Source organism: Bacillus rossius (genome assembly GCF_032445375.1).
Source record: "Bacillus rossius redtenbacheri isolate Brsri chromosome 4 unlocalized genomic scaffold, Brsri_v3 Brsri_v3_scf4_2, whole genome shotgun sequence".
NCBI classification, from domain to species: domain Eukaryota; kingdom Metazoa; phylum Arthropoda; class Insecta; order Phasmatodea; family Bacillidae; genus Bacillus; species Bacillus rossius.
In genome coordinates, this window is record NW_026962011.1 from 3,038,740 (window position 1) to 3,056,116 (window position 17,377).

The window sequence follows — 17,377 nt, forward strand, 5'->3', positions numbered from 1 at the left end:
CTTTTTTTTTGTACCCAGCGAATTTTCGCGGCCCGCCTTGCGTATCTTACACATTTTCGCCCCTGATATGCATGTTAAATATTTATTATAAACAGGATACGCGATAAGGAACAATTAGCGCCCTGTTATCTTCCCTCTGGATCCGCCAGACGCTAATCTGCACCTCGTCGACGCCTCCCGTCATAGGGAGGAACAACTACCTTGAGATCTCGAGGAGGGGGTGTGGGCGGACTCCGGGGGTGTAAACAGGGACCCTGTCGCGAATCCCCGTCCCCTTCGCCACGCTCTCACTCCATGCCCGACGAGGCTCAGCTACCATAGCTAATGCATTTGGATGAAGGGCCCCGCCTACACGGGCCGCACACAGAGCTTCGGAAGAACCCACGCGATTTTAAAACTGCTCCCTCTACCAGAGGGGTGTCTGTACGCGGAAAACCTATGTACACGCTAAATACGGTAGAGCAGTTGTGTTTTAAGTTTCGTTTTTAAGCTCTATTTTCGGATGAGTGATAATAGCTAAAACACGTGTTTTCAAAATAATAAAAATCATCATACAGATTTTAGAAATCGCTCAAGGGACTTTCATTGCACTTTTATCTTCATTTATCCACCAAGACTGTAACCAGGATTTTGTGAAGGAGGAGGTCCATTATAACCAGTATATGAATTATGAATTATTTTTCTTTTAAATTGAGTTTTAAAAGAAAATTGTCATACTAAAACCCCAAAGAACTATAGACAATAGAAGTCCAATGTTTAAACATAGAAATTTAGGTAATTATTTTTCTTGAGAAAATAAAACTGAACATTTTATATTTTGGTTTTTATTTTATTGTTTTTAATACTTTCTTCTTTAGTCAATTTTTTTTTAATGTTTCGTTAAGACATGCCATAAATAAATATTTATATGATTAAATACACGAAACACACATGTCAAGTTAGTCTGAAATACATGATTTCAACGAACACGTGTGCAAACCGGCATTAAATATAAACTTATTACAAATAAAATTCCTGCCACTTCTGTGTGAGGGTATATGCATTTATTGTAGCCCACTATAAGGATGGCAATAAGCCGTCAAAATAAAGCTCTTCGTAACCTTATGTAGCTAAGTTACTGTAATTTTCTTATTGTCTTAACTATTTTTGGAAGTGAGGGGTTGAGAACCCACGACCCTCTCCCTCCCTCTTCCCGTCTACGTCATTCCATATAATCTTGTGTTTACCACATAAATCCCATAGTTGGCCAATGCACGACGAAAAGACTGAGCGCCTCATTTCAGAGCCTTGCATGTCTCAAAGTGAACTGAAGAAAATAACAAACAATCAAATTTAAATAAATTATATCTACTACTTCTACCTAAAGGAATGTTAAAAATGCATAAAACATCTATAAAATTTTCACAGTTATCTACGTTTTGCGTTATATGTATTTGGTTGTTACGTTATCGGATTAAATTTCAAATATTAGTTATCATTTATGGGGTTAAAATTCACAAAGTCACTGAAAACGTAAAATCGGAACGTCTCAGTTCGGGACGAGCTACTAGTTGTTTCCATTTGATAGAAAAAAATAAACCTGAAACTGTAGTGCAAATTTAAAATTCAACTTCTTATATGAGTCACGGGGGCCTATTTCAAACAAAATTCTCACCGAACAACTGGGTCTGTGCTCGTTTACGTCTACAATTAGCGAAGAAAGGAACAACATTTTAATTTTTTTTCAAAGGCTGGTAAGAAACGTGATTTATTATCGGTGCTATTTTATTTTGATCGCATCTAGTTCCAATAAGCTAAGAATAAATCGGGTGCCGGAGATTAGGCGGGGAGTCACATCTTAATTATTGATCTGCACGAGCTACGGCCGGGAGGGGGGTGAAGGTACAAGGGGGTGGGGCGGTGTCTCAGGGTCGGTGGCGTCGCCCCAGACTGCAGGTAATCCGGAGCGACAACGTTCCGCGAAGAGAGCCCTCGGCGGATGGGACAGACTTCGGCGTCGGCGCCACCGATATTTTGTCGGGAATAAATTTAGGTAGCGAATTGGGGACTGCCGTAATTACCTGCCGTCTTGGGACTCGTCACACGTCTTCGCGAATGGTCGGGCTCTCTCACACACAGTCGCCGGCACACCCACGCGCGCATGGACCGAGCGCGGACTTCTGCCCGGGTATAAAACATCGCTGACGGTCGATGAGGCAAGTCATTTAACGAAATCCGCTCGGTGAAGTCAGCAGCCTTACGAGGTGAGTGCCGGAATCGCCTGAATCTCTCACCAAATAAAACATCCTCTTCGCTGGCTTTGTCACTTCTTTGTTTTTAAATTTATTCTAAGTAATATTTTGAATGGTTACCTCTCAAAATAATTTTTCTTTCATATTAGCTCTTTAATTCAAGTAAAAAAATAGTTTTAGTTTAAAAAAATGTCTAAAATATAGTTAAGTTTTAAAATGACTTAGATAAAAGCTGGCAGTAGAAGCTTTACAATAAACTATAGTAAGAAAAACGTCTGGCGACTGTGGAGTGTCTGAAAACAACTAATTCAGTGCAGTTTTACCATTAAAAAAATGTATAACTAATATGGGTAGATGGGTTTATTAGGTTTGACGTGATAAATCAGAAATGTGAGATTACAAATTTAATGGCATATTGCTTCTGGATGAGTCGACAATTATACAATTGGAATGTGAAAGGTTTTTTTGCATTGTAACTTCAGTGCTTGGAATGCCAGACTTTGTTTTCTTTCAATTCAGTCTACAATACATTAAAAAAAAAAAAAAAAAGGTTTTGGTATGGTCTCACCCAAGTACAGTTATCAGCGTCATTTATGTAAGGATAAAACCCTTCCTAAAAGAACAAAAATATTTAATACAATATTATTTTTTTATTATATATTATTTATTACTATTTTAAAATTTTCTTCACAAATTATTTAAAAAAAAATTTTAACTATATCTTGATTATTTACCTCAAGCCTAACAATGAAACCAAATATTTTAAAAAGACAACAATTTAGAGAAATCGCAGTTCAGTAACAGAATATAAGTTTAAGATTTGCTACACTACGATACTATTTGTTTCATGCACGTGTTTACCAAAAATGATTAATAAGATACTTGTTACAATTTTTATGGTAGTTAAAAAATAACACTGATGATTCAAAGATAATAGTTTAAAATCAGGGTTATTAACGCCATTGTCTTAGCAATAGGGGTGCCAGACAATAAAATAATATAATTGATTATTAAAATGCTACCCAGCATAAAAATATAACAATTTTATTGTAACATATGATATTTTTAAATATTTTGAAATGCTGCAAATGTATCGTTTTTATTATCTTGTAGCCTACCGTTTTGTTTGTCAAAATAAGGTGAAATAATATTCTTCGTTTGGATAACATATTTCAAGTAGAAAACAATTACACGAAAATAAATGTTTCTTCTTATATCGTCCTCATTTGAGAAAATTAGGCTCCAATGTCAATGACATGATTGTTACCAAGTATGCTAGCTATGACTTATTTAATCATTCATATTGCTTGTCCCTCCGAACATTATCCTCGGTTACAACACTGCTTCGCGTACAATGAAACTGCTCGTTCTACCACGAAAAATATTCACGGTATCTCTTATACAATTTTTGAGATAAACGTTAAGTGACCAGGATATGCAACATTATTGTATGGTTATGTCCCATACCAGAAATAACTTCAATTAAATGTTTATAAACGTTAATGACATTTTTTTTTCTACTGTATGGATGGAAAATTTGACTGGAGACTGTGCTCTGGATTAGCCTGTGTCACGTGTGGCCGAGCAGGTTACGTGTCGGGGACGTGGCAGTAGGCCGAAAAGCACTAGACCGAAAGAATTTTAGCAGAAAGGCATTAGACCGAAATACGCTAGAACTAAAACTTTAATATTTATCTGGCTGGGAATATGTGTTAACTCTGACAACAGGCATTTGACCGAAAGGCACTAGACCGAAATACACTAGACCAAAAGACACTAGATCGAAAGTCTCCTCTCCGAATTTTCGGTCAAATGACTTTCGTTCTAGTTAATTTTAGTAAGGAGATACCTTTCTCCTGACGTGATCTCTCTTGTGACCACCTAGCTAATTTTCGTTCTGCATCATTCTGTAATTTGTCTGGTGTCTAAACTTCATTTGTCTCCTTATATCAAAGGAGCAACGGAAAACAGTACCATATGTGCTAATGACAGACAGCAAACTATACACAGGGACAATTTCGAAACACACAGCAAAATTCTTAGAAGTATAGTTGTCCATTCAGCTATAACAATAAAATATCCTAGCCAGAATCTCGTATAAAGAGCGCGAATACAGAGTGAATATGGCAAATAAAAACCTGTGGGCAGTTTCTCGAACCACGACATTTAGTGGGAATAAATACGGAATGGACGGGAAGTCGCATGAAACGGAAATGTGTAACCACGGTGCTGCCATCTGTGGTGGATGGCGCGAACCAAAGTTAATAGAGACAAAGGATAACTTTATATTATTAACTGTTTAATGAATTCTAACATGATGGGTTTTATTTAATAAAATTCCTTTACCGAAAATCAGATACACAGCCGTGGTTAGTAATTTTTTTTTCAAGTATTTTTCGATTTATCGGAACCGTTTCATTATATAGTTTACAGTTTTGATCTGCAAATGAAATGATTCGATAGTCGACGTAGCTGCTTCTCTGCAAAGAATTCTAGCGGCGTGTGCGGAAACTACGTGTGCTTCGCGTCCAAAAATTTAGTTTAAAACCCAAGTTGTGTAGGTTTTCACGTTCGTCATCATTTCAAAAAATTCGACTTTATATTTCGTGTTCAAACTACGTATTATAAGAGTATTTGCAACACGAGGACACATTAATTTGCTCGTTACCCAGGTTAGATGTTACAAATCCCTTGGGCGATTACTGAAACACTCCCTCACATTATTTTTAATGTACAACTTTTCAATGAAGTACATAATTAAAACAAAAAATTAAAAAAAACACGTAATCGTTTCTGTGGCCTCAAATGTTAATGAATTCCTATGAATTCCAGTGAGTTCCTGTGAGTTCCTATGAATTCCATTTACAATCTCTGAGGCTTGCCACTCGGCCTCGACGGATTTGCGGGACAAAAATTGGAGGATAATTTTTTATTTTAATGATGATTAATCTAAGCTTAACATTTTTTATAACATGGGAAAAGATGATGGGATATTCAACATTTTTACTTTAATTTGTTGTATCATGCTTATTATGTGCGCAGTTAAGACTGGAAAGCTATTCAGGGAACGGTTTCAAATACTTAACTTTTAACTACTGGAGGTACTGGGACAACACAAAGCACAAATTTCTTGGGCAAGAACTCGAACCCAGCATTACCGCGAACACTTTTTTTTGTAGTGATGCAGTTGTTTTTCTTGTAAATTTACAAATATCTGTGATTCGACGTGGAAATTTCTGTTACGTTAAAAAAAATATGTCGAGTGTGACGTTGTTGCAGATGAGCGCGGCCGGACTGTGCCTGAGACTCCTCGTGGTGACGGCGGCGGTGACTGCGACGGCGGCGTCGGTGCGCTTCCAGGTGTGCGGCGCCCACCTCGTCGACACCCTGCGCGTGGTCTGCGGGGGCGTCTACAACAAGGCCTTCTCCAAGAAGTCGCTGGAAGGTAGGTCCCGAGCTCCCAACCCGCGCTAACAACTCTGCTTTCTTTTCTTCTGGGGCGATATTCTTTACAGTGCGTCTCTTCCGTCAGGTAATAACTACATTATTTTATAGATACTACTTCTTTTTTTTTTTTGTCGAACACTAGAGACGTTCTTGTATTCATCCTGAAAACAGCGTTTCTTGATTCCTTCTAGTTTCTGAAAAATAATATCCGTTTAAAGGTCGCATGCAGTGAAGCGGCCGTCGCGTCGCCATGTTGTGCTATAATTTCGTTGTCGCTCCTGTGGTTTTCCGTACACATGAAGGTGTGTATTTTGCATTTGGATATTGTGACGCAATGGAAGGTAAATAAAAAAAAATATATATCAGTCTCTACCGTTCACCCAAACCCACGCGTCTACCTTCGACAGAGATTTTTTTAAATTTTTTATTTTTTTAGCAGTATGGAGGCCTGAAGCGTCGACTTGTTAGGTTCGATAGTACGTAACCTGATGCATGTAACGATTGTGATTATGTGAAAAAATGTAATTTTTTTCTAAACTGCATTTCCCGAGTGTGAAGCACTGGCTCCGTGCACGTGCGTGCTGCAGGCATGCAGATGGACGACGCGGCTGTCTTCTGGCCCCCGACCCGGGAGGAGGAGCAGCAGCAGCAGGAGGAGGGGGACCGCCCCGACTACGCCCACCCGCAGGCGCTGTTCCGAGGCAGGGCGTCGGGACGCCGCCGCAGGGGCGTCGTGGACGAGTGCTGCTTCCGGTCGTGCTCGCTGCACGAGCTGCGGCAGTACTGCGGCTAGCCGGCCGTGCGAGGGGAACTGTTACGCTTAACCCTTTTCCCCGCCTCCCCCACCCCTCCCCGCAAGGGCTAGCAACCCTCCCGCAGGCCTGTCGTCCAAGCGGTCATTCCATGTGAGAAGAAACTATATTTTGTACGCTGCAAATTTTATTTTGCTAAGGAATATTGTTCTTCTTACAACTCAAGATATGTTTTGTTTCAAGCAAATGAACGCAGGATAAAAGTTTGTAATGTGCTCCAGTTACAAATAGTGTGAATCATAATAATAATAATTTTGTTTTCGTCTTGAAACTGTGTACCTCTTCAATAATTCAAATTTCAAAGAAAATCTTAAATCAGGAAATAAAATAATATTGAAAACCGAAGTTGTTTGATTTGTGTATGAATGAATGTGTATTGAATGTGGAAAGCTTTAAATTATTTTTTCCCAAAGTTTGTAATACTAATAAAAAGGCATCCACTTGAAATTTTGGCTATTTAATGATCTATATTTATCAGTGTTAAATTGAGTTTGGAATTAATTTCGAGTCTTTTTACTTAGATGAGAAACTAACGTTTTGTACCCATAATGTAAAAATCCTGCAATTACTTTGAATATAATATACACAATTCAAAGTGATAAACCAAAATATACTAAAATATATACAAATTATATTTTGCATTATTTATAAATTACTTACTTTACGAATTTTGCTACTTTAAAAAACCCTGTTTCCTGTTTCACTAGTGTGATCTCAAACCCTTCTAAAACATTAATTGAAAAGTAGTTGCATAAAATGATATTTTGAGTGAGTAGTTTACTTTGGGGACTCCGGGCATGGTGTAAATAGTTATAATTATTTTATTGACAGATATGAGTAGAAGTATTGTCATTTTGATAATATCTTAAGAAGCACCCCACGCTTTTCTTAATGAACATACATTTTTTTTATTTTACATTATTTTTAATTCAAATTTATTAAAATTTATTTTCTATTTTTTAGTTGGATTTTCTATAAAAGCGTATTTTTCAGTTTTTTTAAACTATTATTTATTTCTACTTTTTAGATTGGTTTATATATAAAAGCGTGTTTTTTTAATATTTTAAACTGTTATTTGTTCTAATCTACTATTAATTCCGTGATAACTATAAGTAACTGTAATTATTTTCCAAATTATTAATGTGTACAGTTGTATTGATAGTCAGTGAAGCGTTCCACATTTACGTAACAGGAATTTTGGGAAAGATAAGGATTGAGAAAGGATGAGGAAAGGACCTTCTCAATGAGAGTGTATAGAATTTATGTGAGAATAATTCAGATAATCCGGACTGGGATTCGAACCCAGAGCCTTCCAATGACATGTCGGCTGCTCTACCATCGGGCGCTCGATGTACGATAAATATGGAACAAAGCGCCCGACACTTTTTTCACAATAATACTAGTATTTTTCATTCATTATTGTTTTAAGCTTATTTTAAAAATTATTTTTCACTTTTTAGTTTGATGTTTTTAAAAGCATGTTTATTAGTTTTTAAAACTATATTTATTTTTCACTTTTTAGTTTGAATAGAAGGATTGGCGAAGTCCCAGACGAATTAAGGTTGGATTTATGGCACCAATACCAAAATTTGTTGAAAAGTTTTTTCGGCCGTGGACAGGATTAGAACCCACGACCGGTGAATCCGTAGGTTGACGTCATCGAAGACCCGCGCCTTAATCTCCACGGCCAACTTTTTTTATTTTTTTATTTTTTTATTTATTGATTGATGACTAGTACATGCTCATTACAGTACACAACATAGTAATTTTACACAAAAGGATTGGTTACATAGTCTAACACCATCATGCACACCAATAAAACAACACGAGCCCTTACATATTTTCAAAACACAAAAAGGTAATGCTCATATCTCCTTCTGAGTGTTTTTTTTGACTATGGCCTATCTTTCATGTCGTAACTGGGAAATGAAGTCCCGCAGGAAGTACGGCTCCGGAGTTGTAAACACGAAAGCGATCAGATGCTTCACCAGCCATATGGCAGCCCTCCTCTTCACGGACGGGAACGCTGTAAAGTCAAGGTAGCACATTCTGTCCGCACACACGTCTCTCGGTGATACGCCCAGGAGTCTTGCCTGTGTTTTTTGACACCACACTCACAGTCGGCCCGAGGAGGAGCAGAGGTACACTGTTTGTAGAGCCATGTCACAGTAGCCACAGATCTCACACAGATCGACCCGGGATAGGACGATTCGTTTCCTGCGATATTTGGTAGGGATCAAATCATTCACGAAAGCATAAGCGGCAGCCCGGAGATGCGTGGGTAGCTCAGGATCGGAAATGTTTTTCATACGTGAGCCCAATGCAATGAGAGTACTTTGGTCTGTACGTGGGGTGTCGTGTTGATTGCTCTGCGATGAAAATCGTAGAGTAGACGAGTGGACACAGCCGTACCGTCGCGTCGGGAAGTTCGGAAATGGTAGTCCAAAATGTCTGGGCGGCTATCCTGTACTGCCGGGGGAGGTTCCCCACCACTTCCCATGCTTCACTGTACAAGGAAGCTGTTAGGCTACCCGTCAAGATCCGCTGTATGAAGTCTTCTGGAATAAGGCGCTGGCCTTTATCTCATGCTCGATGAGCCCTAGACCTCCTTTCTGGACAGGCAAAGTTAATTGGTCTCTACTGACCCTGAAGAGGAAACCCTGCCATATAAACCACCCCACATATTGCCGGACGCGGTCAGCAGTTGCAGCTGTCTTCGGGAACACCTGTGCCATATACCATAACTGAGACAGAGAGTATGTGTTGACAACATATACCCGTTGCAGGAGATCTAAATGTCTCAGGCGTGCTACTAGCAGGCTGCCACATACCTTTTGCACCACCTTGTTCCAGTTCTCTTGAAGTGTTCTCTCGATGTTGTTTGTGAAAATAATTCCCAGCATGCGCATCGTCTCTGTGGGAATGAAAGGGTGCGGTGGAGAAATAACGTCGGGTGCAGCTTTCAAGTTCAACAAGTGCGTTTTATCGAAGATGCATTTAGCCAGTGTCGCTAGGTGATACGCCGATAGGATGTTGTGGACGACCGCTAACTCCCTTTGACTGCGCAATATGACCGTGATGTCGTCGGCATATCCAACGCACGTCAAGCGATTCCGATTAACACTTAATCCTGAGAGCATGGTATTGAACCTCCTAACAATGGGCTCAATGTATATCACGAAAAGCGCCATGGAGAAGGGGCACCCTTGTCGAACCGATGATAGGACCGAGAAGGCATCACCAAATCTTCCATTGATGGATAACTTCGAAGATAAGTCGCCACGGAAAACCCGTAATGTCGTCCACACCGTGTGCGGCAAATGCAGGTGCTCTAGCACCCTGTCCAGGAACGCCCAATTCACCCTATCGAAGGCTTTTTCGAGGTCTATGTTCAGAAGGGCGACAGCACCATGCGAGTTCTGTACCATTATATGTACTACCGAAGGGCAGTGGTGGCATGCGTAATGGACGTACCTGGCACAGCACAGTGTTGATCCGGACCAACGACTTGTGAGAGCATGTCCTTAATGCGATGAGCATACACCCGCGCAATGTGTTTGTAGTCCGCGCATAGAATGGTGACTGGCCTGTAGTGAGATATCTCTCGTGGGCGTGTTCTCTTGGGAAGAAGAACTATAATGCCTTCCGCTTGTGTGCATCCAAGGCGTCCCCGTTGTAGAACAGTTAGAACAATTTCACAGAATTCTCCTCTGATTGTCGTCCAAAAATTTTGGTAAAATTCGTATGGAATGCCATCTATGCCAGGAGACTGCTTTTAGAGCCCATCGAATTATTTGCGAGATTTCTTTTTCCGTTATTTCTGCCCCCAGTGCAACTTGTGCTTCGTCCCCAAGGCTGCTGTCATATGATTCCAGAAATGCTGTCCCTGCATCATAGTCGATGGCATGTTCTACACATAGCTCCTTGTATTCACTCGTAAACGCCTCCAGTATTTCATTCGGATCCATTATTTCCGTTCCATCTTCCTTCGCTATTGAGCTAATGTGTCTCTTCATTCGCATCTTCCTCTCTCGCATGAAGGAATGTATGCTAAGACGTTCGTGTTGGAGCGCATTCTGGGTGTTACTGAATTGGAGTCTGCTTTCCATGTTAGTTCGGTGAATGGCCATTATTATCCCCTTCAGTTTGCAACATCTCCCCCTCACATTCGTGTCCAAAACTGATTGGGCACTCAATTTACACAGCGCTCTTTCGTACAAGTAGAGAATTGAGTCCTGTTCCCTCCTGAATCTTACGCTATGATATTTATAAAGTCTGGTAATACCGGGCTTAACACAGCCTTCCCACCACTCGCCCATGTCCGGGTAGTGCTGCTTGCGTCGTAACCACTGTGTCCAATGCTGTCGGAAATCCTCATCCACTTCCGTTTGCCCCAACAAACGTGTCTGAAGTCTCCAATAATTCCTACCCGGGGTTGGTAAGACTACCGGGGCCGCCATTGTGCAAACCACCATGTCATGATCTGTAACTGCCACCGTTACTACATCATAGGTCCTTGCATGTTGCCGCAGTGATCTCGACAGATAAATCCTGTCCAGACGTGAATTAGAATTATGGGAATATAACGTGTAGTGTGGTGTTGGTATGTTGAGGTCATCCACCACATCTTCTACCTCTAGTACAGTAACGAACTCTTGAAGTGCGGTGTTGGTTGGGTAATGGCCACCGATATAATCAATTGGATTAACTACACAGTTAAAATCTCCGCCCAGTATAATACTTGTGCCATCATTCCTAAGAAAGGGATGGATTTCCGTTCGAAAAAATTCTTGCTGCTCCGATCTGTGTTGCATACCTGATGGAGCATAGACATTAATGCATTGTCCAAGAACGCTCCATACAGAAGCACTGGAAAAGTTCAGCGGTACAACACAGGGGCGCAACAACTAAATTTCCAAAGGTGGAAAATGGTGCTATTTAAGCAGTTTTATTATCTAAAAATTGATTACACAGCACTTTCTTTGCCCCCGTTTGCCCCCACTTCAAGGTTTCAGAGGGGGGCAAAATACCCTTGCTATCCCCCCTCCCTGTTGTTGCGCCCCTGGGTACAAGTGTGCCCGAGAGTATTCTGCCAGTTGTGTGTTCCCTGATGTTTGTAAGTTCTAAATGCTTATTCGTGACAATTAAAGTGCCTCTCTCATTAGTTCCAATATTAGGGTATACATTGAATTGATCGAAATATGGTAACTGGGCTACGACACACTCTTGTAGGAATAGTACATCTATGGCTTGGGCGCGTACAATGCTAAAAAGTGCATGATATTTGAACGTTTCAATGGCACAGATGTTTACCGTCGCAATCGTCAGGACCTTGGTCATGTATGCTGCTACTGTCCGCCAATTCTCCACCCCCACCTATTCCCCTCGCACTGTTATTGCCATCTTTGCATTGTGATATCGCTAGTTGCGCGACGCGAAGTGAGTGCTCCTGTTGCGAACGGGGGCTGTCTGGTGTAATTGTTGCCTGACGCGTGGGGCTGCGACTCTCATGACGAGCCTTTTTATCTTTGCGTTCGCTTGGAGGCCTGTCTCGACCCACCGTCTTTTTCCTTGCAGTAGCTCTGGTTTGCATCCCCTGGACACACTCAGACATGTCGTCGCCTACATCCGTAGGTTGAACTGTGTGAGGAGGAGGAGGAGTAGTTAAGTCCTGTAGCACCTGTGCAATATGTGGCTTAGCATTCGCGGGAACTATAACAGTGAGTGTAACTGCCTCATGGGACATGTCCATCTTGTCGTCCAAAGACGAGATCTGTACCTGTCCCTGGGGTGAAACACCTGACGTGGCAGGTCTGTCACATGGTACGCATGTTTCTGTTGAGTTACTGCTCTGTGCGCCGCCCTGCAGTGTCTGCGCACACGTGCGCGGCGCTGCCTCCCGCTCACGCGGCAAAGTGGGGCAGACCGCGCGGTGGTGTCCCGCCTGCGCACAGAGGCTACAAGTCTGCAATTGTCCGTATAGTCCACAAAGCCGTGGTGCCAGTCTATCGTTATCTGTGAAGGGATGTGTTTATCGAGTTCCATTTTGACAATACGGACCCCAGTCTTAACTTTGAATTTCCTATAAACCCCCCACAGTTCATCAGTCTACGCGTCAATTTTCCCGAATGTTCATTCGGCACTTTGACTGGGATGTTTACCACGCGGACAATCGTCACGTTGTCCAGAGCCAATTCAATTTCCACACTTATCGACTCACCGTTCGCCGTGTAGATTTATGACGTCCCGCCGGTCGCTCTTAGGATCCTTTCACAAAGCAGCATAACCGTTAACTTGACGAAAATACAGCGTTGTCGCCCGTCCACCTGGACTGCGATGAGCTCGTCGTCGTGCAGGTCGAGTGTCTCGTCCAACCAGCGAATAGGTCCAGAGCAGGTGGTTTGGAGGTACACGTCATTCGAAGTGTGTTCACACGCGGAGTGGATTTGCGCGATTCCATGGCTAAGTTTATAAATCTATCATGTTCCTAGTGGGTACACTACGTATAGGGCCGCGCGACACTTAACCCGCTGTTGCACTCACAGTACTAGCAAAACTACACAAGACCCGTCGCGTCGCACACGACCGCTCACCTCGCGAGCTCGGCGCGTACTAGGCCAACAAACCAACTGTCGAGGATATATTGCAATAATACTTATTGATGCATACCCCGAGTGCTCGAGCTGGAAAGTAGGTAGAAGGTACGCATGCGCCGACTGCACGGTTGTCTCACATGATATCACACAGAGGCTGGGTGAGGAAATTATTTAATCCTGACGATCCTAATCAGGATAATGAGATAAAATTATTAAATCAGTTTATTGTCTCCGGTCCTCGATAAGTTTACCAAAGTTTAGATTAAATCTGTCCGTTTAAAGTGGGTCAAAATCGAGATCAAAGGAGTCGGTTACAAACATACAAACAAACATACAGGTTAAGCTAATATAAAGCGTGTAAAAAAGCGTGTAAAAACTCCCGCGCCTTCAACGACAAGGCAAAGTTTGGCACACTGTTTTTCAATCACCGCCAAATTGGAAAAAAATCTAAAATCAATATATGTAGACATTTTACACACGTTAAAATGTGTTATTTTTTAAAAGTATTTTGTGCAATTCTGATAGATTCACAAGCTTAGTTAAAATAATCATAACGCACTCTCAATTTTCATTTCATTAAATGTCACAATATTTAGTAGGCTTTGTTTATATCGCGCCAAAAACAAACTGACAGAAATGAGTTCGCACATGAGCGAAATGGTTTTCTTTACAATGTGCGAACTCTTTTCTTTCAGTTTGTTTTGGCGCGATATAAACAAAGCCTACTAAATATTGTGAAATTATATAAATTGACAAAAATCTTATTTTGCAAATTGAATAATGGAATAATCTTATCAAATTAGTGTATTGTCATCGGTTTTCGATAAATCTACAAAGTTTGAATGAAATCTGGCAGTTTAAAGTGGGTCAAAATCGCACCCAAAGGAGTCGGTTACAAACATACAAACAAACAAACAGGCGAAGCTAATATAAAGCGTGTAAAAAATCACTTGTTTTAATAATGATTGATTCGATCACCTGGATTCTATCCGTGAAGGATGAAAAAAGTTAAATTAATTAAAATTAGGTATATAGTGATAGTTTTAAGAAATAAAACAAAAATAATTGCAAATAAAAATATAATACATAATTTATACAATTACAAAACAAACCAACCAATAGCCTTTCTTGTTTTATACAGTGTTCATAGAAGGCGGAGCGAGACGTTTACAGTGACAGTCGATTACCCAGATACATCCAGATGTCGGCCAGACACCTCCAGTCAGCAGCTAGGTATGAAATCGATGGTCAGGAACATTCAGTTTATGGCCCGGCATGTCCAGCCAGCGACCAGACACATCCAGTCGTAGGCTAGGCACGTCCAGTTGGTGGTCAAACACATGCAGTCAGTAGCCAAGAAGTATTTTTCGTCAATACTCGGCGAACATTTCAAACAGTTCGTATACAAAATCACGCTCATAGGCCAATCGTCTCCGAACCAAGAGGCATTATTCGTCGATACGCGACCAACATTTGAAACAGGTCATGATCAATGTCAGACGTATTGACCAGTCGACTTCGAACTACGAGGCCAATCCGTTCCCGAGTAAAGACTTATTGATGCATATTCAAAAAAAAAAAGGAAGCACATTCAAAAAAGCAAGTACATTCCACAAAAAGGGAGCACATTTAACAGAAAGGACGCAGCTTTGGACGAAAATTCAACTCAGTAGGATACGATCTCATCGCAGGAATATGTCTGATAGGATACAACTGGTAGGATACTAAGAGAACTCAGTCTTAAATTATATATATATATATATATAAATTTTATACAAATGCAGGTTATACAAGATATTATTGTATGTAGCCAGCTTTCCTCAGTTCTTTGATTGAGGTGGAGCAGTTTGCTCAACTAATCAATGCCATCAGTAGTCTCAAACGATCGAATAATATGTTAGGATCTTACCATGATGTCTAATTAGAGTCACCTGTTTACGGTGAAATTTAAAGACAAATTTCGTCATTTTTTCTTGTTGATTTCGGTGTATTTTTCGTCGATTTTAATGTGAATTTCGGTAATTTTTTCGTCATTTTTAAAACTTTTTTGACGTGTCAATGTCTAATAAATCGATGGACTCCGACTGTACGCATGAAAAAGTGTCCCGTAATGCACATTGTCCCACTACGGATGTCCCACTACGGATGTGTCCTGTTATGCTCATTGTATGCATGCGTGGGATCTCTCTTCCACTCGATTGGAACAACCATCGATTTGACTTTTCAATCATATTTTCGTCGTTTGAATTATTAATATTATGTAATTTAGCGATCGTCCACCGATTTTCAGCACAATCGGTAAGGTTATTAATTTCCCGCCTACCACTATAAGAAATAAACATGGCGGACTACATACGATTTTAAAACTTCCACAACACAAAACAAATTGTTTATAAATGTATATATAACATCTGAAACAATTGTTTCTAATATGGACTCGTGGCTGTGTGGTGAGCATCGCTGACTACCAATCCAAAGGCAGTACTAAAGGTTTTTTTAAATTTTCCTTTAATCCAACTCATGTCTTACGATTACCAATTGAGAAATGTAAATATTTGTCATCATTGAGTAGGCAAAAGAGCACTGAGTGCTGGAGTGTCTTGTTGTATAAACCAATGCTTTAAAGTGAAATATGTGAATAATAAAAGCCTATTGAATTGAATTGAATTGACTACCAATCCAAAGGTTAATGGATCGAATCCCAACCGCTGCGAAACTTTCATTTTTGTACTTGTAAAAATAAATACGGCGCGCGCGACACTACAATATTATAAATATATTTGAATTAATGAACGCAAATAAAATTAAATTTATCAATTAAATTGTACATTTCATTTCACTCCTTCTTTGTATCCATACAAAATAGTGATAATTCAATAAAAATGATTCAATTTTATTCATAAAAGTATGTCGAGGTAGATTTTATCATACAAAAGATAAAAAAATTAAAAAAAAATCTTCCTCAAAGAATATCATATTTTTAATGCCTAAATGGATTAGTTGCAAAAACCTATTACAGCTCAGTCTCAGGCCGAATATTATATTTCATTTTCTTCTGTATCAATCATTTCATCAATGTTTTTTTATGACGTCACGTTAAACTATCGTCCATAAACCGACTTTACAATCAACCAAATTTATTTGGTGCTTTTTGGCAGTTTTGTTAAGTAATAAGTTTTAAAAATTGAAAATTCCCTTTGGAACAAAAACTGCTTATATATTTTTAATTGGAAATGCTCTGCATATAAAAAAAATGTTTAGGCTTGAGATTTTGCTAGAAATTTTGACTACTGCTATCTAGCTTGAAGGGGTGTCTGTTCGCGGAAAACCTATGTACACGCTAAAGACGGATGAGCAGTTCGGTTTCACGATTTCGTTTTTAAGCTATATTTTCAGATGAGTGATAATGGCTAAAACAAGTGTTTTCAAAATAATAATCAAGCATGCCAACAAGTTTTTAGAAATCGCTCAAGGGACTTTCATTGCATCTTTATCTTCATTTATTCGCTAAGTCTGTAACCAGGATTTTGTGAAGGAGATGTCAATTATAACCAGTATATCAATTTTTTATGAATTAATTTTCTTTTAAATTGAGTTTTAAAAGAAAATTGTCATACTAAAATCCCAAGGAACTATAGACAATAGAAGTCCAATGTTTAAACATAGAAATTTAAGTAATTATTTTTCTTGAGGAAATAAAACTGAACATTTTATATATTGGTTTTTATTTTATTGTTTTAATACTTTCTTCAGTTAATTTTTTTTATGTTTTCGATAAGATATGTCTATGATATGTGCTATTTTATTTTGATCGCATCTAGTTCCAATAAGCTAAGAATAAATCGGGTGCCGGAGATTAGGCGGGGAGTCACATCTTAATTATTGATCTGCACGAGCTACGGCCGGGAGGGGGGTGAAGGTACAAGGGGGTGGGGCGGTGTCTCAGGGTCGGTGGCGTCGCCCCAGACTGATCGCTCGCAGGTAATCCGGAGCGACAACGTTCCGCGAAGAGAGCCCTCGGCGGATGGGACAGACTTCGGCGTCGGCGCCACCGATATTTTGTCGGGAATAAATTTAGGTAGCGAATTGGGTTGCTGGGGGGAAGGAGGGGGTTTGTTTTCCTCCAGGGGACTGCCGTAATTACCTGCCGTCTTGGGACTCGTCACACGTCTTCGCGAATGGTCGGGCTCTCTCACACACAGTCGCCGGCACACCCACGCGCGCATGGACCGAGCGCGGACTTCTGCCCGGGTATAAAACATCGCTGACGGTCGATGAGGCAAGTCATTTA

General features: G+C 40.2%; 1 protein-coding gene across 1 annotated transcript; it reads left to right on the forward strand.

The window, feature by feature from the left end:
- Positions 1-2,208: 2,208 nt before the first annotated feature.
- Positions 2,209-6,709, forward strand: LOC134542369 (LIRP-like). Its single transcript, XM_063386546.1, has 3 exons — positions 2,209-2,243; positions 5,511-5,676; positions 6,266-6,709. Exons 2-3 carry the CDS (start codon positions 5,511-5,513, stop codon positions 6,469-6,471), a joined length of 372 nt encoding a protein of 123 aa, XP_063242616.1. The 5' UTR covers positions 2,209-2,243; the 3' UTR covers positions 6,472-6,709.
- Positions 6,710-17,377: the final 10,668 nt, after the last annotated feature.